Below are 25752 nucleotides of genomic sequence, written 5' to 3'. Positions count from 1 at the left end.
TCACCTCATAGACAAGGTGTGGTTCGATCCAAGTGTCTGTATGTGCAGACAGCACAGGTGAGGCTGTAGCGGAGTGAGGCAGGTGAGTCAGTAATGAAACACCACCCCATCAGCTGCAGTTTGGGCCCTCTGACCCTGCAGCTTCAATAGAAATACAGAAATAGCTCTACTTTCCCCTAAAACTGCACAGGTGAATTCTCCAGCCCCTCCTCCCCCCAGACATGCACATACCACAGTCATCTACTTATTTATTTTGGCTTTTACTGGAAAAGACATTAAATAACATTTAAAATGTATTTAACTTTTTTCTTTTTTAACAAAGTGCATAACTTAAAAAGCTGATCATTAGCGTCCCATGTTAAGACTGTTCCTTTTCCTACTCCCGTAGGAGACTTTAGCCAGCAGTAGTTCAGGTGCCGACTGAGCAGCTCAGCTGTTCCTGCAGTCAGGTAAAGAACAGCTTCTGTTCCTTGGGAGGGGAGGAGGGATGGAGGCTGCAAACAAAACCCTTCCAGTAGTGCAAATAACGGACAGTGGAGGAAAAACAAACCAAAAGGCTGTGGGGGGAAAAGAGGCTCCTTACCCCATGCAGGGCAAAAGTCAGCGGGAGGGAAAGTGGTTTGGCTCTTCTACAGGCTGCACAGCAACACCTCACACAGCACTGGGGCCCCAGCCCAGGCACTGAGCCAGCCCAGGGGGGTTGGTGGCCAGGGAGGGAGCACAGGGGCTCTCTGGCCCTGTCCCACTCAGAGCAGAGCTCCAAGGCAGCTGCAGACTGAGCTGCCCTGCAGAGCTGGTGTCACTGCTGCTGTGTCCAGACCCTATGGATCCGGGCTCTGACTTTGCTGGCTGTATTCTGTACATTTAAAGCTAAAAACGACGACTGGAGCGTGGTGGGCACAAGACCCCTGTTGCCACCGGACAGCCCTGGGACAGCAGCGCTGCTCGCTCCGTGTCCCTGCGGGGCACTGAGGGCTGGCCCAGGCCTCCAAACTGCCCAGGGGCAGCTGCTGGCCCAGCCTGGCTGCAGTTTGATGTGGAGTTTGATGTGGAGGTGGAGCTTTCCTCAGGTACAGCTGGGCACTGGCGTGCCAGCGTGGGCTGGGTGAGGGTGGTGGGACGTCACTACCAACACGGCACAGCAGAGGAGCACGAACATGCCGCTCTCACGACGTGGTTTATGGGGCACCTGCACCCTGCCCAGCACGGCCCAGGGGTGCACAAACATGCAGCAGCAGTGCAGATGAGGGGGGCTGGTGAACAGATCCTGCTGGCTCAGCCTGGGCCCTGGGCTTCGCCTCCCGGCCCCGCAGTCCTGGCGCCGGGTGCTCTGGTAGCAGTCAGCATCTCCCTCGCTCCAAGGCTGCTGCAGCTCTCTCCAGGCTGCGTGTTTAAGGCTTTTTGCTCCTCAAGGTCCCAGGCTGTGAGTGTCCCCACTGAGCCAGGAGCAGGTCAGCCCCTCGGTGGGTTCTGAGCCTGGACAGCTCGTGTGCTGCAGTGCTGGAGGAGCTGGGGTGGGGGCTCACGGGTGGAGGGTTAAAAGTACACGTTGCCACAGGGAGTCACCATGCAGGTTCTGTGTTCGAGCAGAAGTGTTTTCCCTTGATAGTTCTAACCCCCCACCCCTACCCAAAATGGAGGAAAATCCATCCTTATCTCCAGGTAGCAGCAAGTACTTGGGAAGCAGCATGCGGGACACGGCAGCAGAGGAGAGAGGAAGGCAGAGAAGAGATCTGGACTTTCCTGGTGAGTACTCAGTGGAATTGGATCTAAGAATGCAAAAGGAGGACACAGGAACAGCTGCAAGTGAGGCAGCCAGAATCCACCCAGTGCAGTCTCCTGGACCCTCCTTGGTTCTCTCCTCTTGGCTGATGGTGGTCATATGCAGGGAACAGGAAAGAAGCCAAAGGTGCTGACAGGCCAAAGAAAAAATCTGACACAAGTTCCCTGCCTTAGATAAGGGATATTGTTCCCTCAGACAAAGCAGATCTCCTCTGAGATGTCCTAGGAAATCAGGAAAGGGTTTAGGCAAAGGTGACTTACGGCCAGAACAGCCCAGGTTGGTCACTGGCTTCCTTGCAAAGGCTGATCCAGTGTGATGCCTTGTGTCTGGTAGATCTCCTTCAGAACCAGCAGAACCGTGTCCTCTGACTCCCTGGAGAAGAAGGACATGGGGATTAGAGGGGATGCTTCCCTGCACTCTGTCAGGACGCGTGTGATGTTTTGGGTAGATGTGATCTGCAGGTGCAGCACAAGGGAAGGGGAACCACACTGGTCTGTCCCTGCCCACCCTCTCTGTGTCACAGGCAGGAGAAGGTCTTGTTCCCTCAGTTAAGGCTTTTCTTTCTATGTTGGCTTTGAAACTGTTGCCATTCTGCTTCATCACACGTGATTTTGAAGCTCTGACGATCACAAACCCTTACCAGTAGCAGAGATGCCCTTGGAGTGCAAACAAATACTCGTTGAAGCTCTCTATTGGCTTCTCCTGCAGCACGTAGTCGATGCGGTTCCCTCCGTTCAGCCTCCCCACGTTAATGAGGGGGGCCTCTTCCTTCCCTGCTGCAGGGGGCTCCTCTGGCTTGGTGTCTGCAGGAATGAGGAGCAGCGTGGTTCAGCCACGGGGCACCAGCAGCCATGACAATACAGGCTGTGCCCTCCCTCTGCCCCAGGGGGGAGAGGCAGCTGAAGAGCTTGGAAACAGCGGTGCAAGGGACAGCCAGAGGAGGGGGACAGGCTTGGCAGGCTTGAAAAGTAGTGTGGTGTGCTGAGACCCCCCAGAAAACCCCTTTGTCAGGCACTAACAGGGGCAGGCCACAGCATCTGGGCAGCGCCAGGTGCATGCACAGCCCAAGGGCCATCCCTGTGCTGGGCACAGACGAGGGGCAGCGTGGCTGTGGGGAGCTGAGCACATGCTGCTCCATGGGCAGCTCCCGAGGCTGCATCCCTGGCACCCCCCGGCACTGACCTGGCTGCTTCTCCGTGCCAGTCTCTGCCTCTGCTTCAGCGTCGGTGCTCGCAGCCTCCAGGGCCGGCACCGGGGCGCGGGTGAAGGACTGCCAGGCCACCCGCAGCGACCCCAGCAAGTTGTTCTTCAGGTCCACGCTCATGCGTGTCAGCCCTTCCTTCAGCTCTGCAAGGCAGAGGGGCGGTGGGTGTGGGGCTGGGGGCTGCAGGGGCCCTGGGCCGGGGGGCAGGGGCTGCCTGTGCCGTACCGAGGTGCATCCTCTTCCTGCCCTTGTGGTGGGGCAGCAGCATGGGCTCGAACTCCAGGTCTGGGACGATCATGGGCTCGATCCGATAGGCGACGGGGTCAAACTGCACAGGGGAGAGAGGGACAGTGCCCAGGGCTCGTGCTCCACGTGTCTCACGCAGGACGGCTCTGGTTCTTATACCTACGGGGTGGAAGATGTTGAAAAAGCCTTTGCAGGTGGGCAGGCTGTAGTTTGGGTCGATGCGCTTCACTCCTCGCACTGTGAGGAACATCCCGATGGGAGACCCGAAGGCGAAGAAGATGGTGGGCTTGTAGTTCAGCTGGGGGTAGTTTGCCGAGACCTGGGAAAGAGGAAGGGTCGGATTTGTTCCTGAGACGAGCTCCGTGCTGGCGTTCCGAGGGCAGTCAGAGCTCGGCTGTCACCTGTCCCAAGCCAACGTCCCTGTACTGGCAATTCCCGACATCCTCTGTGCTCTCCGGGCCGTGCTGTGATGGGGACCCCGGCTCAGCTCTGCGCTCCCCGCCGTGCCTGGGAGCTGCTGAGCTCTGATCCTGCAGCAACACAAAGGGGTCCTTGTGTGAGAGGGATGGGGTGTGATGGGATGAGCGTAAGCTGTGCAGAAAACAAACCTGTGTGTCTGCCTTGGAGCTGATGTAATGGAGTATCTTCATTCTTGGTCCTAAGGGAATTCCCATTTCTTTAAGGTTGTTCTCTGTGCACAAGAACTGGAAAATAAGCAAGGCAGGTGTTAGTCCAGGAGCAGAGGTGTGGTGAGGTGTCTGTTCTCTGGGATTTTGTTCCTCCTCAGAGACATTTCATGTGTGAGTGACAGTACCAGGAGATGTGCAGTGGTGGGATGATGGGGAAGAAAAGCAAAGAGCCACAAGAGCCAGCAAAACAGGGGAGCTCCTCACCAGTGCTTGTCTGTCCATTTTCTCCTTCTCAAAAACATCACAATACTCAGACAGCTCCAGCTTCTTCAGAATTTCTTTTACTTCCTCAATACCCCCATTGCTTGAGGTTGTCCTGGACCCCTGTGAAGAGATCCATCAGGGATCAGGCTTTTTGCTCACTAATCTGCACTTTGGGGTCTCTCCCCTTCCCTCCACAGCCCAGAAGTGGGAGGTCAGTGAGCCCTGGGTCCAAGCAGCTGTACCTGTGCACTGTGCTCATCCTCCTCGGGGTCAGCCTTCTGGTTCGTCAGGAGATCAAACAAAATGAGCGACCCTGGGAACAGACACGGGCAGAGCATCAGCGGCACGGCGGGGAAGAACCTGAGCTGGGATGGAAGAGCAGCACCCTGGACTTTCTATTCAGGACAAGGCTTTACACTGACACAGGACAGCTTAGGGTAGATGTCAGGAAGAAACTCTTGACTCAGTGGCGAGGCCCTGGCACAGGCTGCCCAGGGAAGCTGCTCATGGGACCTGTGGGTGAGCCCTTACCCAGGCTGTGCCCCGCGATGGAGACCCCCCCCTTGAAGAGCGGGTTCCTCTGCATGAAGAGCTGGTGCAGGCGGTTCATCTCCGAGGCCACCGTGTCCACGATGGTCTGGCAGTAGGTGGAGCTGTTGTAGAAGAACACGTCCAGGATGGTGTCGTTGATGAAGTGACGCAGGCGGTTGATGCTGGGCAGCGTGATCCGCTCCAGGTCACTGCAGGGGAGAGGGGAGAGGGAGCTGCAGCTGAGGATGCCAGGGAACCCCACCACGCTTCTAAAGCAAAATGGAAGTTGGGAGCAGGATTTGCACCGTCTCCAAGGATGTGTGTTGTAATCCAGACCCTCGGCACATGCTGAGACCAAAAGCAGAGCACAGCCCGTGCTCTTTCATTCCAAGAGTAAAGAGCCCATCCTTTCTTCCCCAGGAGCCTGGCCTGCTCTCTGCCCTTCCTGGGACACTGCAGAGCAGTGCTCGAGTGCAGACACTGGGCACTTGGTTCCCAGAGGCCTTTGGAAGGTGTGGATGTACACAGTCCCTGCTGGTATCAGCCAGGGAGAGGCAGAAGCCTCTGCTCTTCGATACTGATGGGAACAGGCGCCTGCTGTGCGTTGCAGAATGGCTGTAGGGAGGGGGCCTGGGGTTCCCCATCTGTCCTGCTCACCCCTAAACACTCACAGCTTTCCCTCTGCTTTTCCAACAGAAAAAGGGGCGTTTCCAGAGGACAGGAGGCTGCCTGTGCACGTTGCCATCCCCACGGACACCGGCCCTGGAGGAGGGGGCTGTGGGACACTTACACGTCCACACCAGTGGAGTGGAGGGAGCTGTGCCAGTTCACGGGCAGGAACTCCACCCGGCCCACCTGCTGCTGCTCCTGGGCCTTCCTGAAGTGCGCCTGCAGCATGCTCAGGGACACGTTCCTGAAGTCATTCACTGGAAAAGAGATGAACTCTTACAGAGATCCATCACGCTCCAGGGCCAGCCCGTGGCACCAACACCACTTAATACGATAAAAGATCATTACAGGGAAATCCCACCAGGGTCTTTAATCTGCTGCTGCTCCCCTAAGTCCCTGAATCTTTAACTAGAGATCAGGGGAGGCTTCATGTCCTGTCACGTGTGTTTACTGGATTTTGCTGTCCCATCTGTACCTCCTTCACATGGGCAGAGCTCAGCAGTCAGGATAAAGTACTTCTGGAAATTTATAAAAAAATAACTCTGTTGTGAAGGTGCCTGTGCAGGAATCATAAGGGAGGAGATGAACTTGAAAGGACTCAGTTCTGAGGCAGAAAGGCTGATTTCCCTCATTTCAAATATTCAGAAGCCTTGAAATAGTTTCATCAGCTGGACACACAGAAGAATGGCCAGCCTTTATAGGAAATGCTGAGAAACAGCTCCCTTGATTTCTACAAGTTAAATCTTGATGGGCTTCCAGGCAGGTTCAGGGATCACCTGTCCTACAGCACCGAGCAATTCACAGGGAACAGACCAGAGCAGAGGAACTCAGGCCCTGTCTGATCCACAGTGGAGCCCAGCTCAGGGCAGTGTGTAAGGTCAGCAATACCTCTCACCCCTCCTAACTCCAGGCATCTGCAGCTCAGGGATTTGCTGAGCCAGAAACAGCATCCTTGCCTTTTGTCCCAAATCACTCCAGAGAATGGGATGCCACTGCCTGTGGGACCTCACCCAGTGAGATTAACCCGCCAGCAACGGATTGAGCAGCCTACTAATTAGTTTAGCAGGTTTAGACAGGTACTTGGAAAATCTGGATCTGATTTGGGAAACTCACTATTCGGAGCAGCAGCAGCAGAACACTGATGAACAGTGGCTGCCCAAACCTTTCCAGAAGGCGGGATTTGGTGGCTCAGTGAACGTTCCACTCACGCTCCCCACAGTCAGCAGGTGTGACCGTGCAGCCTGCCAGCGTGTCGGGACAGTGTGAGGCACCCTGACAGCGTTTCCCGTTGCCCAGGATGGGGTTTTTTCCTGTCTCAGCTGAAAGCAGCGCGTGGGAAGGGCCCCTGTCTGCCAGCTGCCCACACCTACCGCACTGCACGATGCTCCTGAAGCGGATGTCGCAGGCAGGGCCGATCCCGTGCACCACGAACACCAGGTGGTCGATCTGCAGGGGCTCTCCTGAGGAGGGAAGGCGAGCTCAGGGTGCAGGTGCAGGGGCTCGTCCTCCTCCTGTCACCACCCTCGCTCTGGGGGCAGTGGATGCTCCCACAGTTCAGCCCCACCTGTGGGGCACACTCAGCACAAGGAAGGGCAGGACCAGGAGGTCTCCATCCAGCTGTCCCGTGCCCAGCCCACTTTGATGAGCCACCTGGCCCCACGAAGCTGCATCTCCCAGGTAGGCGCCAGGTGGAGTTAGGACTTGTTCTCTACTTCCCACTCACCTTAGTTTGCATACATGCCTTCCTGAGGACAGGCATGCATGGATAATGCAGGGGTTAGACAGGAGTAACTGCCCATCCTCCCCACGGGGACAAGTCCTGAGGCCTGAATGGGGAGCTCAGGGCAGCTGTTGGGGGGCAGAGCTGGCACTCAGCTTCAGAGATGGGGAGAACACATCACCAGCAGGCAGGTAAGTGATAAACCCCTGTGTCCCTACCAGGGAAACAAACTCTCCTCCTGTACTAACACAGATGCCAAGACCTCAGGGGTAATTTCAGGCACTGCAGAGCTCCCAACAGCTCTGTCTCCATGCAGGAGCTGCAAGCTCACTGCCTTCCCCCCCGATCACTGCCTCTGTGTGTTCACTGATGCCACAGCTCGCTGGTGCTGGGGAGGTTGTTGGAACCATTCAGTTCCTTTGGGCACAAAATGTTTAGATTTTGCACTTCATTTAAAGGATCATGGGAGCTTCTGTCAGTCTGTTTGAGAGAAGTGGTTGGAAAACACTCCACAGCTTCAGATGGGTGGAAGGGAGAGGCGGGCTCACCGTTGGGGATCTCCACAGCGATGTTCTCCACCCCTCTCTTCACAGTCCGGGGTCGGCCTTGTTCCGTGGGAGTGGAGACCCAGTCGTCGGAGCTGGCCACAGGATGGTAGTGCACCATCAGCTGGGGAACAAGGAGGGCCTGTCAGTGACCCGTGGCAGATCAGAGAGAGCTTTGGCTGCAGCGGCCGCGGGTGACACGGGCTGGCACCAGACTGCGCTGGGCCGAGCCCACTGCGCAAAGAGGTCTCGAGAAGAAACCCTGGGCACAGGCAGGTGAGGGGAATTCCACTGGGAGAAACCCATTTCTCAGCAGACATGGCTGAAGGGAACAGCACAAAGCAAGACCTGCAGAGACCCAAGGGGGTGTTCTCGCTGATCAGCCCAGAGATGCCAGGCCCTGCTCACCTTTGGGTTGTGCAGGATAATGACTTCTCTGCTGGGGGACTCCAGCTTCTTCTTCCACTCATCCAGGGTCACGGCAATCATGTAAGCTTCCTACAGAAGAGAACACCCTCTGTGAGTCAGCTGAAAGTATTCCCATGAATGTTCAACCTCTTGAGACATTCCCCACCCAGTTTTCAGAATATCTTATCAACACTTTGCAGAAGTGGCAGAGAAATCAGCTGGAGGAGCAGCAGGGTCATCCCAGGATCACCTGCTGAGAGTGTCCAAGAACCTCCCCCCTTTGACAGCAGCATCAGACTCTCCCATCAACTTAAAACTGTATTTCTGGCACATCAGAACAGAGATTATTGCAGCGCTGTGTGTTTTTACACAGACACCTCTAGCCCTACATGTGCATCTCCCCAAAGCAAAGCCTGACGCTGAGGGTGTCGCAGGAGGATGAGCTGCAGCCGGACGAGGGCAGGGGACGGGGAGGCCACAGCAGTGCTCACAGTTACATTAATCAGCTGCAGCAACGCCGTGCCAAAGCCTCTTTGGAGTTCGTGTCCTCAGGCCTGACTATGGCGCCAGTGGCCCCGTACGGGGTTTGGGACATCAGGGCCGGTACGCGACAAGGAGAGGCCGAGCTGGAAACCAGCGGGAAAGGTGCCTTTACCTCCAGTTCCTCGCTGAAGGACTCCGAGTAGGGAATATACTTATTGTCCTTGTCTCCCTTGTAGAACCAGGTGCAGCGACGCACTTCAGACACCTCCTCCTCCCAGTACACGGCCACGCGCTGCCGCCGCCTCAGGTGCACGTCGTACCTGCCCCCCGACGTCGCCACAACCACGTCCTCCTGGTCCTTCCCTGCGGGAACCAAGGCCTGGAATTAACCACGGGAGGCTCAGAACAGCGTGCTCCCAGGAGGCTGTAACGTGCCAGAGGGACGAGGCCGGAGCACAGCAGGTCTGAGCCTCGGCAGCAGACACCGACACTCCCCACGGCCGAGCCCGCAGAGCAGCATCGGGGTGTCCCGGGAGAGATGCCCCAAGCCACCCAACCCCTGGAGGCAGGAGGTAAGATGAAGGCATTAACTGTCCTTGCTCTGGTCCAGGCACAGGCTTACACAGCCTCTTCCTGCCTTGCTTAGAGGGTAAAAGTGAATTTGTGGCCTGGAAAGAGTGTTGTGTAATGGGGGGGGGCAGGTTGCAGCTGGGTCTCTAAATCATTCCACTCCCGGAGAACTCCACACTGACCCCAATACGGACCTCAAATCCTGTGAATTGCCCTGTCTTTCGGCTCTGCCCTGGGCTGGGCTGGTGGCACAGTGCCCCGTGCCAGGCTGGGCTGTGGCACTGGGGGCGGGCAGCACGACCTCTAATCCAAAACTTCCTGGGCGAGGGAGGACAGGAACCAAACCTTGGGCAATCGGAGCTCTGCCCGTGGCAGCAGCAGCAGGTGGCACAGATGGTGACATCTGGCACATAAGGGCCTCAGTGCAGGGCTCAGACCCCTGACCCCCCCAGCCCCTGCTCCTTCCAGAGCAGGCACAGCTCCATGCTTCCCCACGAGGGGAATCCCCCAGCAGAATTCCTGCCATCCTCCTAGCACTCTCCCAGCCTCACCAGAGGATGCTTTGTGCTGTGATTATATATAATTTAGAGCAATATCAATTGAACACAGTCAGACCATTTGATGCCTCCAAACAGCTCAGATATTGGAAGCCAGGCACGTGGCCAAAAAAAGTTCCAATTTAAATTTCCCCGAAGGAAAACCTGGCATCCCAGGTGGAAGCCATGGATGTGTCCAGGGAATTTTTCCCTGGTACCCAGACAGTGTTTACCCTGAGCACGCACCTGATGCTCCCCAGTCGACCTCACCAGGCCCGTTCTTTGCACCGATTTAAGAGCAGGGACGTGGGATGCAAAACCAAAGGGTGACTGACAGACAGTGGTGGTGGGAGCTGGAGGCTGGGGGTGCCGTGGGACCCCCACCCGTGGGGTGGATGGATGATGGGAGCTGTAGCCCGGGGGTGCCAAGGGACCCCTATCCGAGGGGTGGATGGATGATGGGAGCTGTAGGCCGGGGGTGCCAAGGGACCCCTATCCGAGGGGTGGATGGATGGTGGGAGATGGACACTGGGGACGCCGTGGGACCCCACCCCCGCGGCGGGTGGGCTCTGTCCGCGCTCCCGGCCCCAGCCCAGCCCAGCCCGGCCCATCCCGCCCTACCTGCGCCGTGCGCCTCCTCCAGCCGCTCCGAGTCCTGCGCGCTGAAGGGGACCCAGCGCTCCCGCGAGTCCGTGACCTTGCAGTAGAACCAGTGCGGAACCACCGCCTCGTACCGCCCGCCGGGCTCGGGCTCGGGGGGCTCGGCCGGGGCCGGCCGGGGCGGCTCCTGCGCCGACATGGAGCTGCGGAGCGGGGAGCGCCGGTCCCGCCGCCGGGAGCTCCGCGGATCGCGCCCTGCGGGGACCCGGCCCCGGCGCCCGGTCCCGAGCGGCTCCGGCCCCGCTGCCCCCGCGGCTGCTGCGGAGCGCGGCCCGGTCCGGGCGGCAGCGCAGCCTCCGCTCCGGCCCCGGTGACCGCCCAGCCCGGGGCGGGGCTGCCCGCGGCCCCCCCCGCTGCCGTCACCGCCGGGGCGGAGCGGGGACTGCCCGCAATCCCTGCCTGCAATCCCTGCCCGCAATCCCTGCCTGCAGCTCTTGCCCATGGTCCCTGTCCTGACCCTTGTCCATGTTCCCTGCCTGCAGACATGCAGACACCACCGCTGGCAGTGGCCCCGGCGGGTCCGCGCCCAGGCGCCGTCGCGGGCGGTGCCAGCGCTGGTTGGGACTGTCCGGTCTCAGCCCTTATCCCGGGCGGGTCCCTCCAGCCCCGAGCCCGATGCGGGGCCAGGGGTGCGCGGTGCCGGCGCAGCATCACCGAGAAGCATCACCTGCCTTCGTGCCAGCTGCCTCCCGCGTGCGGCAGGGACAAACACTCGAGCGTGGGGTGATCTGCAGCAGAAACCACGAGGCGCTGACTTAATGTTTGTTTTTCAGCCCCTCTGTGACCCTTTGGCCTCAGTGGCGATTGAGAAACCCTCTGCTGAGGGCTGGCGCTGCTGGAGGAGCAACGGGCAACCCCAGAGTAAGTTTGGTTTCTGTAGAGATGGGCCCAAAGATAAACAGAGACAGACTTTCTAATTTGGGGGATGAGATGTGGGTGGATGCTGCAAGATAAACCAGTTGCCAGGAACTCCCATCCCAGGGCTCACTTCCACCGCAGCAGGGACTGGTGAGGAAAACTGAAAGGCCAGAAGCCCTAAAATCCCCAGCTCTGCAGGTGGAGAGCAAACAGCTGCAAACCTCGTCTGTGCAGGGCCCGTACCAGTGGGTGCTGACACAGCCCTGCCCGGGCTGCTGTGTTGGGATCATCTGCCCAAGCCATGACCCACTTTGGTCCCGTGTGAAGGAGGTGGAGGCAGCGGGGAAGGATGAGGTTCCAGCAGCTGGAGTTTCACGCAGGCTGAGTGCAGGAGGTGTGCCCTGATGCCTTTGCTCAGCTCAGCTCTGCTTTGGGGTAACACACAGAGCGCACCCAGGTACACCAGAAGGTCACACATAGCCAGGCCGTCCCATGGAGCTGTTCAAATCCCCACCCCCTGCAATGATAACCTGCTCTGTCAGCCCACTTAATGTTCTCTCGTGTGCTTTTCACTAGGGATTTACATAACCCTCTGCCAAGGAGGCAGGAACAGGAAATATTGTTCTGGAATATGTAACCTGGATGGGTTCAGCACCAAAACTCCAAAGCAGCTTCCTCCTTCCTCACGGGTTTTCCCTGGTTTGGATGCCACGCACATACCTGCAGTTCTCACCCTGTTCTTACCATGTCACCACAGCACAGGGACCTTTGTCCCATCCCCAGCCACCTGCACAGCATGTCCCTCTCTCCTGGCTCCCTGCATTGCAGTGCTGAGTGCAAGGCACCAGGATTGCTCCCCACTCCTCCTCACACAGCTGGGATCTACCTGCCTCCTCTCCCTGGCAACGGAGAGCAGGGAAATGGGGATTGGAGCAAACAGCATGTGATAAACAATGTGGGGTTGCTCCTGATGTGATTCTTGCTACTGGAACAAACACAGAAAACAGTCTCAGCCAGCTCCAGAGATTCTAGGCTGACTGCTGCTGGCTGCACAGGACATGGGGGAATGCAGCCCCATCTGGGAATGTGGGATTTGCTGGGTGCCTCCAGGACATCAGTTGGCTGTCAGCCCCTCAGAGTGCATGGTCAGGGCCCTCCCGGCCTCAGGCATGCCAGAACCCCTTCCAAAATTTGGCCACTGCTCCTGGAGCAACAGCTGGAGGCTCCTGGAGCATCTGCACTGCCTGGGAGGTGATGGGACACCCTGGCACCCCCAGAGCAGTGTTCTCAGATGTTCCATTCACCCCTGACCTGGGCACCCAGACAGCCCAGCTGGAGTTTTGGTCTGAGTTACACAACCTTCCCCACCACTTCTCTTCAAAGAAAAGGAGACTTTGAGACGTCTCAATTACAAAATAACATTTAAAACTTGTCAGGGTTTATTAAGTGTCACACAGAGCAATGAGTCACTGAGCACGTTGTAACCAGGAGGCTGAAACAGGCTGAGCTGTTCCCTCCCCGCTGTGCAGTGGGACACAAAACTCACAGGATGAGAGGGACACTAAACAGGATTTTTACCCAAGTGACCTGGAAATCACTTCCAAACACCCTGCATCTGTTCTGACATCAGTCCTCCGCTTGCAGTTCTCCTTTCCAATGGCAGAACTGGGATTTCCACTCTGTGTTCTTATGTCCACAGGGACACCCCAGACTGGCTTTTCACCCCAGAGGAGGAACAGCCCGACGTGATGAGCCAGCACGGTGCCTCATCCAGCACATCAGTGTCGCTCCTTGAGTGCACTAAACCCAAACAACCCCCACGAGGACACTCGGGCTTTATGGTGAGGGAGCTGAAGCTGAAAATACAGGCAGTGAGGACAAGCCCTGAGTCTTGGTCGGTGGCTGCACGTTGCAGCACATCTGGCAAGTGTTTAAAGACCGTCTGTGGCTGCAGGAGGCACCCGGAGATGGGGCTTGGTCTGGGGAATTCTGTACACAGCCCCACAGGGCTCCATCCTCAGCCCAGTCCTCTTCAACATCTTCATTAATGACGTTTGCTTCTTCAAACCTCTCTCAATTTGTCCTTTGCCAAGTTGTCTCTCAGGGCTGGGCTTCTGGGGTGGCCTTTTTTGTGGGTTTGATTGTTAACTCAGGGCTTATTGCTGTTTTCCATTGTCAGTAGTGCGTAGCAGAAAGAGCTGAGATTTAAAAGAACTGAAACTCTTTGGAACTTCAACAACAGGCCGTGTGTTGTGGCCGATGTGCTTTCACAATCCCTTTCTTTCCAGTTTTTCCAGTATGGCCTGAATTCTGTGGACGGACTCTTTCCTGGCCTGCCGGACACTGTCCTGGCCCCCAGTCTCGATGGAATCCAGCTCCAGCAGCAGCTTGGTCAACATCTCCTCCAGGAGCCGGTAGGATTTATCTGTCTTTTTCCCTACAAACTCATCCACCTCTTCCTCCAGCTGCTCGGCCTCCCCCATCACATGGAGGATCCTCTGGATCTCGGGCTGGAGGGCTGTGGGGTTTGCAGGAGGCTGCTCGGAAGGTTTCCCCCCGTGCTCGCGGCTCGGGGGCCGGCGCGGGCCGAGGTCGTACAGCTGGGGCTGGGCACTGTACTGCACCCGGGGCTGGGGCTGGGCCGGCCTGTGCTCCCCCACCGGCCCCGACTGCTGCTGCTTCACCTCCGAGTAGCAGCCGTGCTGGCTCGGGCTCTGCTCGGGTCTGTCGTAGGCAGAGTCCTGCAGTCAGACAGAGAGAACACCCGTAAGAGCATTTCCCTCAAACCCCAGGGGGGTTTCCACTCTCAGCCTGCACCACGTGTGGGCAGGGCGGGGGAAACTGGGCACGGGGGTCTGCACTGCTGGAGCAGAACCCCAGCAAGGGGCACACGTCTGGAGCAGAACAGAGTGAGCCCTTGAACCCTCGTTACCCAGGGGCAGGGGAGATGCTGAACAGATTTCAGCACGGTCCAGTTTGGGTAGACCAGAAGATCCTTCTCCACAGGCAGCACGCTCTGGAGCTGTTCCCAAGGAACAGCAGCCCCCATCCCCAAGTGCCCCCATCAGAGCTGCTGCTCCCCGGGGATCAAACCTCTGGAGAGTCACTTGGCTCCTGATCAAACCCAGACCAAGCTGAGGTGAACAGACATTTTCCTTCTGATGTTTACTTAAACCCCTCCTCAGCAGGGGATGGCTGCGCCCAAAACAAGCACAGTGGAGCCACCTGCAGTGGAACACTTGTCCCACGGGTCAGTCCCATGCTCCCCGCTGGACAGTTTCTGATTTTGCTGCTCTTGGACAAGCAAGACGAGGTCTGACCCATTTCAAGACCCACCCCGGGATGTCTGGTACCTCCAGTACTTTGTGGAACCACAACTGTGGATTTTGGTCCCCTGCCTGCCAAGAGGCCACCTGTACCTGTGAGTCCCAGGCGGGAGGGTGGGCAGGAGCCCCGCTGTTGGTCCAGGACGGGTGTGAGTCGGGCACGAACAGGTTCCCGTGCCCGGGGCTGCGGGCCAGCTGTAACGTGGCTGCACCCCATACACTGAGGGGGGGCCCCACGTGTCCTCCGGGGCTCTGGGCTGTGGCACAGGCCCCTGGGCCGGGACCCCTGCACTGCTGTCTCCGTACGGATACTGCGGGATCGGCATTCCCGGGGTCTGCAAGGAGAGGGGGAGCAGGGGGTCACTCCCAGCACTGCTCCCTCCACACAGCCCTGGGAGCTGAAGGGCAGAGCCAGGTGGGGGTCAGGCTCTGCTCCCAGCCAACAAGAGACAGGACAAGAGCAAAGGGCCTCAAGCCGTTCCAGGGGAGGTTCAGGTTGGACATCCCCCACCACAGCCCCCCCAGGAAACATCCCACGAGCTGCACACACCGACCCCGGGGCTGGAGGCTGTCCCTCCCTTACCTGTGGCGGGGAGTAGCCAGGGACCTGCTGCCTCCGGAGCGCGGAGCCCTCGGGGGGACACTCCGGGGACGCGTAGCTCCAGGCGGGAGCGGGCGATGGAGGCCGGTACAGGCCCGTGGGCTCCGGGGGGTAGGGGGTCCGGGGGGGCCCCGAGCAGTAGAACCCCCGTGCCTGGGGCAGGCTGGGGTACTGCGGGTACGGGGGGCTGTAGGCTCCGTTGGCATAGGGAGAATCCATCGCCTGGAGAGCAGAGGAGAGGTGAGGGGACACGGACACGGGCAGAGGGGCTCCAGGAGTGGGGAGTTCCTTTGGCCCCAGCACTGCATCACTGACCCGAGGGGGAAAAACACTCCAGGAAAGTCCATTTCCCTGCTCATTCTCGCACGGACACGATGCAAACAGAGGAGCTGTACCAGCCCCAGGCCTGAGGAGCAGGAGTGCAGCTCCCCGAGCCACAGCTCGTGTGGGTCTGAGAACCTGTGTATGGAAGGTCTGCACACCCAGGACGTGTCGGGATTTACCTGGATCCATCCCAGTAATCTGTGTGAGCTTCCACCCAACTCCAGAGAGGACGACTAGGCACAGGATTTCAGCAGCTCAGGGATGACTCCCCGTAGCTTTGGGCAAAGCAGTGTTTTGCCCCCGAGCTGCTTCAGGGAGCAGAGACTGCTCAACCTGTGTGCCGGGATTTATGGAAGAGCCGGACCAGACCTGCACGTCCCACAGGACAAAGTCCTCCAGGACAAACCGAACCACAGCCGTGTCTGGAGAGCTCACCCTGCCCTGGGAGGGCAAAGCCTTTCCCTTCGCACAGGATCTGCAACTGGTGGCCCCAAAAAAGCTCTCGCTGCCATAAACCCAGTAAGGGATCCGGGAATGCCCATCCAGGGGCTCGGACCCGGGAATGCCAACTGTGGGATCGGGTCCGGGAATGCCCAGCCGAGGGATCGGGTCCGGGAATGCCCAGCCGTGGGATCGGGGCTCTCCCGCCGGGCGAACCGGCCCGGGATGGCGGCATTACCGGGATCGCCGCGCTAAAACGCGTGCCCCAGAAACCTCCCCGTGAGCCGGGGCCCGGGATGGGGCACCTGCGCCCCGTTACGCGCCCAGAGGGGGAGCCCCGCGAACAGAGCCCCGGGAACCCCAAACCGGCGGGGCGCAGGGTCCGGGTCCGGGGTCGGTGCCGCCGATCCCTCGGGGCTGTGCCTGTCCTGTCCCGGCCCGGCCCGTCCCGCCGCCCCCGTTACCTGCGCGGCCTCCGGCGGGCGGGAGGACCCGGGCGGGCCCGGCGCGGCCGCGCGCCCGCGGCGCTCCATGGCGGCCGCCAATGGCCGCGCCCCGCGCGCGCCCCGCGCCCAATCGGCGCCCGCGCCCCGCCAACACCGCCCAATCGGCGCCCGCCCCGCGCGCACGCCTTAAAAGGGGCCGCGCCCCGCAGGGGCCCCGCCCGGTTCCGGGGCGGCGGCGGCGGCTCCGGCGCATGGCGGAGCTTCCGCTGCGGCGGCTGCACCATGAACTACATGCCCGGCACGGCCAGCCTGATCCAGGACATCGACAGTGAGTGCGCCCCGCGCCGTCCTGCCCCCTGCGGGCTGCCCGGGCCTCTCCCCCCGCGGGCTCCGGTCCCCCCGCGCCGTCCCGGGACCGGGACCCACGCCCCGCTCTCGTTTCCCCCGCAGAGAAGCACCTGGTGCTGCTGCGGGACGGGCGGACGCTCATCGGGTACCTGCGCAGCATCGACCAGTTCGGTACGGCCGGGCCGGGGGCTACGGGGGGCTGCGGGCACCCCCTGGGGCCGGTCCCGGGCAGGGGGGAGGAGGAGGAGGAGGAGGAGGAGGGACCCGCGGTGCGTTTTTAGAGTATGTTTGTGCTGTGGGTTAAACGCCCGCCTGTGTGTCCCTTGGTGCTTCTCCCAGAACTGGGAGCTTTCCCCCCGTGATCGCGTCCAGCGCTGATGCCCTGGCATCGCTTTTTGGGCAGAAATAGCCCGGGTGATGTTCGCGCTCCAGCCCATCGCTCGCTCCTTGCCAAGAACCTGCAGCACCAACAACGCCCGCCGTCTTCTCTGCTGCCGAAGGCACGAGGGTCTCAGGTGGGCTCAGCCCGGGGGTCTGAGCTCTCTCCCCGCCCTGCCCGCACGGCTGTAAGAGCTGAGGGCAGGAGCTGCCCAGGTGGAGAGAGCTGGGGACACGGTCTGTGCCTTTGGGGAGCACCCACCGAGTGGTGGGAGAGCACCATCACCGCCCTGGGGGCTCTGCCTGGGGGGACGGGACACGCGGTGCAGCTGGAAATCGCAGCGAAATGTGGATGCTTTTCTGTCTCTCTCGCCGCTGTAGCAAACTTGGTGTTGCACCAGACTGTGGAGCGCATCCACGTGGGCAAGAAGTATGGGGACATCCCTCGGGGCATCTTTGTCGTGAGGGGCGAGAACGTGGTTCTGCTGGGGGAAATTGTAAGTGAGCAGCTCCTGCTGCAGCCTGGGACTGAGCTGGGGGCGTCTGTGGTCTGTCTGTCCTGCTGGGGGGCTGGAATTTAAGCCCCTTCCCAGGGCCAGTTCAGGCTGAACCATCACAGAAATGCCCCTGGGGTGCAGAGGGCGGAGGTGTCTCCATCGGGGATGACATGAAGGGTGAAGAGCAACGTGGGGAGCTGCAGGGAAGCTCCAGCTTGTGTGTGGCATTGCTGGAGGGTGGCATTAGTGGCTGCCTCTCGCACCTCCCTGCTGGCTCTGCACCAGGGGACACTGTCAGGGGCGGGCTGAACAGGTCATTTCTCCTGCAGGACCTGGAGAAGGAGAGCGACACACCTCTGCAGCAGGTGTCCATTGAAGAGATCCTGGAGGAGCAGCGGGTGGAGCTGCAGGCCAAGCAGGAGTCGGAGAAGCTGAAGGTGCAGGCGCTGAAGGAGCGGGGCCTGTCGGTGCCGCGGGCGGACACGCTGGACGAGTACTAGAGCTGCTGCCCCTGTGGGCTCCTGATCCGCCTGGGCAGGGACAGAGCTCCTTGGGAAGGCGGGCTTTATTTTCAGATTGTATTTTCTCTACACAAATCATGCCTTTAGACTCCTTGCAGAGAAGGAGATGAGGTCTGGCACGACGGCTGGGAGCGAGCGTTTGTGTTCGGGAGGCACATCGCTGCTCTTTGGGTTTGTTTGGTTTTCTTCCTCCTCATGTGACTCTGTGTGAGAGTTTTCCTTGAATTGTAAATAAATCCTCGATCCTGGCATCACTGGTTTTCCAGTGTTCTGGTCCTGGCGTTCCCCCCTCTCTCAGGGTGAGCACCCCTTGTGCCAACTCGTGTCCCTGCCAGGTGCTGTGCAGGGGAAGTGGGCTTGCTCCAAGGAAAAGCTGGAGGATGTAGCAAGATCCTTCCCTCTGGGATGGGGAGCGGAACCTGGGTGCACTCCCTGTACCCCAGCAAAGATTACCAGCACCCCCAGCCAGGCTGTGCTGCTCCCCTGCAGCTGAACCCACTGGTTACCAGCTGAACCCACCTACCTGCTGATGAAGAGATGCCACACCAGGGGCACCACAGACCCTCCACTTCCAGCCCCTCCTCACCTCAGTGCTCTGGTGGAGCCAGCGCTGCTGTCTCAGGTTGGAATGTCCTTTGCCCCGAGCGTGTCCTGGTGCTGCCGGAGGTAGGAGAGTCCTTGGCTGTGACGTTGGTTGGGGTTGGCTTTGGGCAGCTGCCAGGCTCCAGGAGCCTCCTGTGCGTGGGCAGGGAAGGGCAAACCTCGGCAGGGACAATCCCTGTGGAGCCTCAGACCCCTTTCCTGGGCAGGGGAGAAGTTCTCTGGGGAAAAGACTCTGTGCTGGGGGAACAGCAGGGGTTTTGCCTTCCAAAGGGGCTGGTTTCTGTGCAGGACAAGCCCAGCTCTGCTTGCTGGGGTTGAGCAGAGCTGTCCTGGAGAGCCAACAGCCACTGTGGCAGCACTGCCCCCTCCTCACTGGCCCAGGGCCTGCTCACTTTGGGGGGAAACGTGTCTGCCCTGTTGGGTGGGCTCGAGTGGGTGTTGAGGATTTGGGAGGTGGCAAAGGTGTAAACAAGGAAATGCTAAAAAAAAAAAAAGCTTTTATGGAGCTGGAGGTGGCTCCTGCAGCTGGAGAATCCCCGGCGAGAGGGGGATGGCTTTTTGGGATCTGGATAGGTGGGGACCCCCCTCCCCAGAGCCCTGGGGTCTCGTTCCTGGAGGGTGGGAAGAAGAGGAGGAGGAGGAGGAGGAAGGCTGCGCTGGTGCCGGTAGTCTCGGGGTCGGTGTCTGCAGCCGGGGGTGTGCGGTGCGAGGAGCTGATGCGGCCCCGAGGGGGGTGTCGGGGGGACCCCCGAAGCGCGGGGTCGCTCCCGCTCTCCCTTTACATAATCCCGTGACGCCGGGGGCGGCCCGTGACGTCACGGCGGTGACGCAGCCCCGGAGGCGGCCGGTGGCGGCCGGTGGCGGCGGGAGGCGCCCGGACCGCGCCGGGCATGGTGTGCGGGGACCCCCGCGCCATGGAGCTGGAGAACATCGTGGCCAACACCGTCCTGCTCAAGGCACGGGAAGGTACCGGCACCTGGTCCCTGCTCCCCGCCCCGGTCCCCGTTCCCGGGCTGCACCCCGGTGCCCTCCCCGCGACCCCCTCTCAACGGGCACCCCCGGTCCCGGGCTGCACCCCCCGCACCCTCTCGCGGGCACGCCGGGACCCCTCTGTCGGGACGGCGGGTACCGGGTGGGCTCGTCCCGCGTGGCATCGCCGAGCCCCGGGAGCGACCGGCTGCCCCGGAGCTGTGCCCGGTGCGCTGGGACGTGTCTGTCCGTCCGTCCGTCCGTCCCATCCGCCCGCAGCCCCGGGGGCGGGAGCGGGGAGCGTAAAAAGCGATTTAGTGCCGTTCCGCGAGGGGTGCGTGTGCAGGGGTGGCGGGGGAGCCGCTCTGTCCGTGTGTCCGTGCCGGTGGGACGAGCCTGGCGCGGACGGGGCTCGCGCCAGCCAAACTTTGCCGGTGCCGGGACGGTTCGGTGCAGGCCGGGGCCAAACGGGCGCTGCGAGGACGAGCTCGGCCTCGCCGGGAGGTGCCGTCCCGGTGCGAGCCCCGCGGCCGCCGGGCCGAGGGGCTGCGGGCGTCGCGTCCCTCCGGAGCGGGACTTGGCACGGGCTCCCAGGGAGCCTTTTGTTTGCTTTTGGTTTCCTTTGGGAAGCCGGCGCCCTCGTCACTGAACCTTCCTGACCGAAAAGCGAACGGCCCTGGAGCCGCCGGCGCAGCCCTGCGGGAGAGGCGGGGGCCAGGCGTTTATCAGGGTTTGGTCCTGTACATCCCTGTATCCCCAAGGTCTCCTCACCCCCGGCGCGTCGCTCCCGGCAGTGCTGGGGGTGCCGCGGGGTCGGCCCACGTGCCGGGCCGGAGCGGTGCTGCTGCCCTCGCCAGGGAGGGAGAGGTTTGGCGTCGGCAGCTTGAGGCAGCCGCGGGCGTTCCAAGCGATGCTCCTGTTCGGGGCTGCTCCTGTCCCATGGCATGTGCGATGGCTCCTGCGTGAGCCAGAGCCTCGTCCGAGCTGGTGCTGGAGACGGGGAATTTGGAGCGAGGGCGGTTCTGCCACTGCGGGCACCAAACGGGTTAATGTCGGTGTGTGACGGTGTGAGAGGTGACGGGTGAGGGAAGCAGGGAAGTGGAGTGGGACGAGGGCTGGGACAAGGGCTGGGACCCGGGCTGGGTGGAGATTGGAGCAGTGGGGAGGACTGGAGCCACCTCAGCAGAAAGCTGAGACCCCACAGCCGTGGCTGGGGATCCCCACGCTCAGGGTCACAGGCTGTCGTGGGAGGTGCTGGAAAGCACAGGGGGCCCAGTGAGGTCCATCCCAGGAGCATCCTGCTGAGTATCCCTGCGAGGTCAGGGTGGCCTGGCCCGCCGTGCCGCTCCTGGGGCGGGTGGAAGGTCCTTGCCTGGGCATCATCCCTTTGCCAGGGGGCTCCAGCCTGGGCACCGCAGGCCGAGGGGAGCAGCTGCTCCTCTTCCTCAGGACCCTGTGCCCTGCTGTCGGGGTGAGCAGGGGGCCCAGGGCCCTCTCGCACCCGAGGCCGCTCCGCTGGCTGGCGCGGGGCGATTCCTGCCGGAGGAAGCCGGCGATGACGGCAGGAAGCTCTGCCCGGCCGGAGCGCCGGCCCTGCCGGAGCCCAGCACCGCGGGCTCGCCTCGGCGTCACCGGGGCCGGCGGCGGGCGGTGCTGGCTGGGCACCAGCTCGGGGCCGTGCTGATGTCAGGTCCCTGCAGGGATGACTTCACGCACCAAGCATCCACCCAGGAGGGAGCGGTGCTGGTGGGGGGCCACCCCTCTGCCCCCTCTGTGTCCCTGCAGAGTTCCCACCGCCGAGGATGGGGGAATAAGGAAGCCAGATGTTTACAGGAGGGAGCGACACTGTGCAGGAGGAATCCTGCACACGCCAGGCTCATCCCCTGGTGCCAGAGGATGCCAAGGGTGATCCTCTCCCTGCCCCAGGAGTCAGGACTGGGTGGGGATCCCCTTGGCTGTTCAGAATCAGGGTCCCTGAAGGGTCAGAGCCCTCCCTGGCGCTGGGAGTCTGTTTTCCCACCTGGATTTAGCAGTGCCCAAAGTCCAGAGCAGTGCTGGCAGCGTGTGGTGCGTGAGCGATGGGTTTTGGGGGCCAGGAGCGGTGGGATGAGGGAACCCCCAAACCAGGTGGCCCTGCAGGACTGGGCAGGGGCTCTGCTGCCCCATTTCCCTCATCACCGGTGGGCCAGAGCAGAGACACCCATCCTGCCAGCGTGACCTCAGCCCCTCGTTCCCGGCTGCAGGAGGAGGCGGCAAGAGGAAAGGCCGGAGCAAGAAGTGGAGGGAGATCCTGCGGTTCCCGCACATCAGCCAGTGTGACGAGCTGCGCGAGGGCCTGGGTGAGCCGGGAGGGCGCCTGGCAGAACCAGCCGTGGCTGCAGCGCGTGCCGGGCACCTCCCGTGGCAGCTCCTGCCTCCCCTTGCAGAGCAGGACTACGGCAGCCTGTGCCAGCGGCAGCCCATCGGCCGGCTGCTCTTCCGGCAGTTCTGCGAGACGCGGCCGGAGCTCCTGCGCTGCATCCGCTTCCTGGACGCCGTGGTGAGGGACCCTCGGGATGCTCGGGGTGCACGGGGGTGTTTTCCGGGGCTGTTGGGGTTGGGCTGAGCCCTGTGGCAGGTTCAGTGTGACCCCATGGCTGTGGCTGTGGAGCGGTCCCAGGTGTGCCTGCTGTGGGCAAGAGCAGGAGGATCCCTCACCCCGTAGCTGGGGCAGACCTGCCTCATTCTGGGAGGTGGGGAGGCTGGGTGGGGTCACAGGGCAGAGCTGTGCCTGGTGCCCTGTCTGCAGCACCCTCTTCTCCTTGGGCATCCCAGGAGGAGTACGAACTCTCCCCAGATGAGAAGCGGAAGGAGATGGGGGAAGAGATCATCCAGCGGTTCCTCCAGCAGGAGGTGAGCCCTGGGGGGCTTTTCCCCCACCAGGGAGTGACCAGAATGAGATGGGATCACGGGTGGGGTGCAGGAGCGATGTCCCCAGGGCGTGGGTGTGATCCCTCTGCTCCCTTTGGCAGTCCCCAGATTCCCTGCCTGAGGTGGGGCACCCCCACGCCAATCAGTACCTGCAGGACCTGCAGAAGAGCCCCTGCAAGGACCTGTTCAGCAGCTGCCTGCGGTGAGCACCCGGCCCAGGGCTGGGGGACCGGGGGCTGCGGTGGCACCAACAACCCCCTCTCCCCTCAGCCCCCTGCACCAGTTCCTGAGCGGGGACCCCTTCGCTGACTACCGGGCCAGCATGTACTTCGACCGGTTCCTGCAGTGGAAGTACCTGGAGAGGTGAGGGCTCTGAGGGGTGTTGGGGGCCCTGCAGGGCGCGGGGCTGACGTGTCCGGCTGGGGCTGTGCGTTCCAGGCAGGCCGTCACCAAGGACACCTTCCGGCAGTACCGGATCCTGGGCAAGGGCGGATTCGGAGAGGTACGGCCCGGGAGGAGGGAGGGCTGGAGGGTGGGTGGGCAGAGGGGACGCGCCCCATCGCTGTCCCCGGCCCCCCAGGTGTGCGCCTGCCAGGTGCGGGCCACGGGCAAGATGTACGCCTGCAAGAAACTGGAGAAGAAGCGGATCAAGAAGCGGAAAGGGGAGGCGATGGCCCTGAACGAGAAGCAGATCCTGGAGAAGGTCAACAGCCGGTTTGTGGTGAGTGTGGGACCGTCCTGGGGGGCCTGGGGGTGGCGGGGCCGGCGCTGACAGCCAGGTGGGCACACAGGTGAGCCTGGCCTATGCCTACGAGACGAAGGACGCGCTGTGCCTGGTGCTGACCCTCATGAACGGGGGAGACCTCAAGTTCCACATCTACAACATGGGCAACCCCGGCTTCGAGGACAAGCGCGTGGCCTTCTACGCAGCAGAGATCTGCTGTGGGCTCCAGCACCTCCACCAGGAGGGCATCGTCTACAGGTGGGCTGGGCACGGGGCAGCGGGTGCTGGGCCACCCCTCTGCACGGTGCTGAGCCACCCCTCTGTCCCCACAGGGACCTGAAGCCAGAGAATATCCTGCTGGATGACGATGGTGAGGATGCAACTGCTGGGTCTGGCTCTGCCCATGCTCGTGGCATGGGGATGGGTCTCTGTGCGATCCAGGGGGTGCCTGGCTGTGCTCTGGGGGGATGTGCAGGGATGTGAGGTGACCCTTCCCTGGGACAATGCCCTCAGCCCCCTCCCTGCCCCAGGCCACATCAGGATCTCTGACCTGGGACTGGCTGTCAAGATCCCCGAGGGTGAGACCATCCGAGGCCGCGTGGGCACCGTGGGCTACATGGGTGAGCGTGAGGGCTGCGCCGGTGGGGCTGGACCGGGGGTCCTTGTGCCGCTCTGTGCCCGGTGCTGACAGCTGGGGGCTGTGCTCCACAGCCCCGGAGGTGATCAGCAACGAGCGCTACGCCTTCAGCCCCGACTGGTGGGGCCTGGGCTGCCTGGTGTACGAGATGATCGAGGGGCAGTCGCCCTTCCGCGCCCGCAAGGAGCGGGTGAAGCGGGAGGAGGTGGAGAAGCGGGTGCAGGAGGAGCAGGAGCTCTACTCGGACAAGTTCAGCGAGGACGCTCAGGCCATCTGCAAGTTGGTGAGCTGGGGGCCGGGATCCCCGTGGGGGCCGAGCCGGGGCCATCCCTGCTGTGACAGCCCCATTTTCCCCCCCAGCTCCTGGCCAAGGACCCCGGGGTGCGGCTGGGCTGCGGGGCCGGCGGGGCGGCCGACGTGAAGCGCCATCCCTTCTTCAGGACCATCAACTTCAAGCGGCTGGAGGCCGGAATCATGACCCCCCCCTTCGTGCCGGACGTAAGGGCCGGGCAGGGGTGGGCACCCATGGGGGGGGGACAGCCCCACTCCCCCCTGACACCCCCCCCGGGTCCTGCAGCCACGGGCAGTTTATTGCAAGGACGTGCTGGACATCGAGCAGTTCTCGACGGTGAAGGGCGTCAACCTGGACCAAACCGACAGTGATTTCTACGCCAAATTCGCCACGGGCAGCGTCTCCATCCCCTGGCAGAACGAGGTACCGGGGGCGTGGTGCGCCAGAGGGTCCCTCCCATGCTGTGGTGCTGTCAGTGCCCAACCCTGCGCTGACCTGAACCCCCCAGATGATCGAGACCGAGTGTTTCAAGGACCTCAACGTGTTTGGCCCCAGCGGGACCCGCTCCCCCGACCTGGACTGGCAGCGGCTGCCCGAGCCCCCCAAGCGCAGCCTTTTGCAGCGGCTCTTCCGGCGACACGTAAGGGACAGGGGGGTGTCTTGGGGGCTTGGGGTGCCCTGGGGTGTCCCCGAGACCACCCTGGCTCACTGCCCACCATCCATCTGTCCTGTTCCTTGCAGCCAGCCGACTACACCCTCGGCACCACCGTCCGCCCCCCCAGCCTGGCTGCTGTGAACTCACACCCTGCCGCGGCCAAATCCTCCTGCCAAACCCCGCCACCGGCACCGTCTTGACCCCTCGGGGAGCCCCCGGCCCCCGTGTGCCCTCTCAGGGTTATCCTGAGCAGCGCTGGGGCCGGGGGCTCTGGGGATGCTCACGGAGGGGAGGGGGATGCTGGCACGGGCTGATGTGTGTGGGCAGGGGGCGATGGGGGCAGAGGGGTGGAGGTTGCCTTGACCCCAACCCTGCCACCTCCCCACCCCTCCAGCCTGTTCCTGGGGGCTTCCACTGCAGGACCACCTCTCCCCCCAGCTGCCCTCCCCGCTGCCAAGGGAAGGGACCAGGGCACAGACCTATTTTTGCTGCTTTTGAGCCCGTTATCTTATCGCCAGGTCAGAGCGTGACCTCTGCGGGCATCGGGGCGGGGGGGGCTGTGGTTTATCTGTGCTCTCCAAATAGCAACACGGGCAGCCTTGGAGTGGGGGGACACTCCAGCCCCACCAGCTGCAGCAGGAGGGACGGGGTCACCCCGACAGAGCCTCCCCCCAGGGAAGCACGGCCTTCCCTGCTCCGGCCACTGCGATGGGAAGCGGGCTGGGAGAGGGGAATGTTCTCGAAGGTGGCTGGGCGGTGTGGGGAGGCCTCCCCCCAGTCCTCACGAGGCAGCTCTGGGCAGCCTCAGGGTTCCTGGCCCCCCCATCCCTTCAGGCCCTGGCGAATCCCCAGCGCCTTTGGTCGGTTTTTGTCCATTTTGTACATTTGTGAATATTTGTACCTGTTGTACATTTTTAAGCGAAAAGCTGCAAATGGAGCTGCGTGGTGACTTTGGGGGGGGACTTGGGGGGCGT

At 61.8% G+C, this 25752-nt stretch overlaps 4 protein-coding genes across 5 annotated transcripts; 2 read left to right on the top strand and 2 right to left on the bottom strand.

Moving 5' to 3' along the window:
* Positions 1 to 235: 235 nt before the first annotated feature.
* On the bottom strand, positions 236 to 10562 carry DDHD2 (DDHD domain containing 2). The gene is made up of 16 exons (XM_050326065.1): positions 10210 to 10562; positions 8655 to 8845; positions 8000 to 8089; positions 7595 to 7715; positions 6697 to 6786; positions 5448 to 5583; positions 4658 to 4866; positions 4369 to 4439; positions 4127 to 4246; positions 3842 to 3937; positions 3635 to 3763; positions 3397 to 3552; positions 3213 to 3315; positions 2966 to 3130; positions 2424 to 2586; positions 236 to 2155 (listed from the first exon to the last, which is right to left on the bottom strand). The coding sequence occupies exons 1-16, from the start codon at positions 10385 to 10387 to the stop codon at positions 2065 to 2067; spliced, it is 2109 nt and encodes a 702-aa protein (XP_050182022.1). The 5' UTR covers positions 10388 to 10562; the 3' UTR covers positions 236 to 2064.
* A 1952-nt stretch (positions 10563 to 12514) lies between these two features.
* BAG4 (BAG cochaperone 4) lies at positions 12515 to 15907 on the bottom strand. The gene is given in 4 exon segments (XM_050325794.1): positions 12515 to 13847; positions 14526 to 14620; positions 14623 to 14767; positions 15016 to 15907. Coding segments are annotated over 4 exon segments (1245 nt in total). The 5' UTR covers positions 15547 to 15907; the 3' UTR covers positions 12515 to 13373.
* Positions 15908 to 16475: 568 nt separating this feature from the next.
* On the top strand, positions 16476 to 18239 carry LSM1 (LSM1 homolog, mRNA degradation associated). 2 transcript variants are annotated; one of them, XM_050325797.1, is made up of 5 exons: positions 16476 to 16572; positions 16695 to 16763; positions 16996 to 17107; positions 17352 to 17467; positions 17797 to 17817. In XM_050325797.1, coding segments are annotated over exons 1-5 (345 nt in total). In that variant the 5' UTR covers positions 16476 to 16526; the 3' UTR covers positions 17799 to 17817. The 2 variants fall into 2 exon arrangements, with proteins under 2 accessions (XP_050181754.1, XP_050181752.1); XM_050325795.1 differs by lacking the exon at positions 16996 to 17107 and having other exon boundaries at positions 17797 to 18239.
* A 1178-nt stretch (positions 18240 to 19417) lies between these two features.
* LOC126645411 (G protein-coupled receptor kinase 5-like) lies at positions 19418 to 25720 on the top strand. The gene is made up of 16 exons (XM_050325793.1): positions 19418 to 19557; positions 21804 to 21899; positions 21987 to 22099; positions 22375 to 22452; positions 22572 to 22672; positions 22741 to 22833; positions 22909 to 22972; positions 23051 to 23191; positions 23262 to 23452; positions 23527 to 23564; positions 23725 to 23814; positions 23906 to 24114; positions 24192 to 24329; positions 24409 to 24546; positions 24632 to 24763; positions 24865 to 25720. The coding sequence occupies exons 1-16, from the start codon at positions 19482 to 19484 to the stop codon at positions 24976 to 24978; spliced, it is 1812 nt and encodes a 603-aa protein (XP_050181750.1). The 5' UTR covers positions 19418 to 19481; the 3' UTR covers positions 24979 to 25720.
* The last annotated feature ends 32 nt before the right edge of the window (positions 25721 to 25752 follow it).

Source organism: Myiozetetes cayanensis, unplaced genomic scaffold (assembly GCF_022539395.1).
Source record: "Myiozetetes cayanensis isolate MyiCay16 unplaced genomic scaffold, myiCay2020 scf30, whole genome shotgun sequence".
NCBI lineage: Eukaryota > Metazoa > Chordata > Aves > Passeriformes > Tyrannidae > Myiozetetes > Myiozetetes cayanensis.
This window is presented reverse-complemented; position numbering and strand designations above follow the sequence as displayed.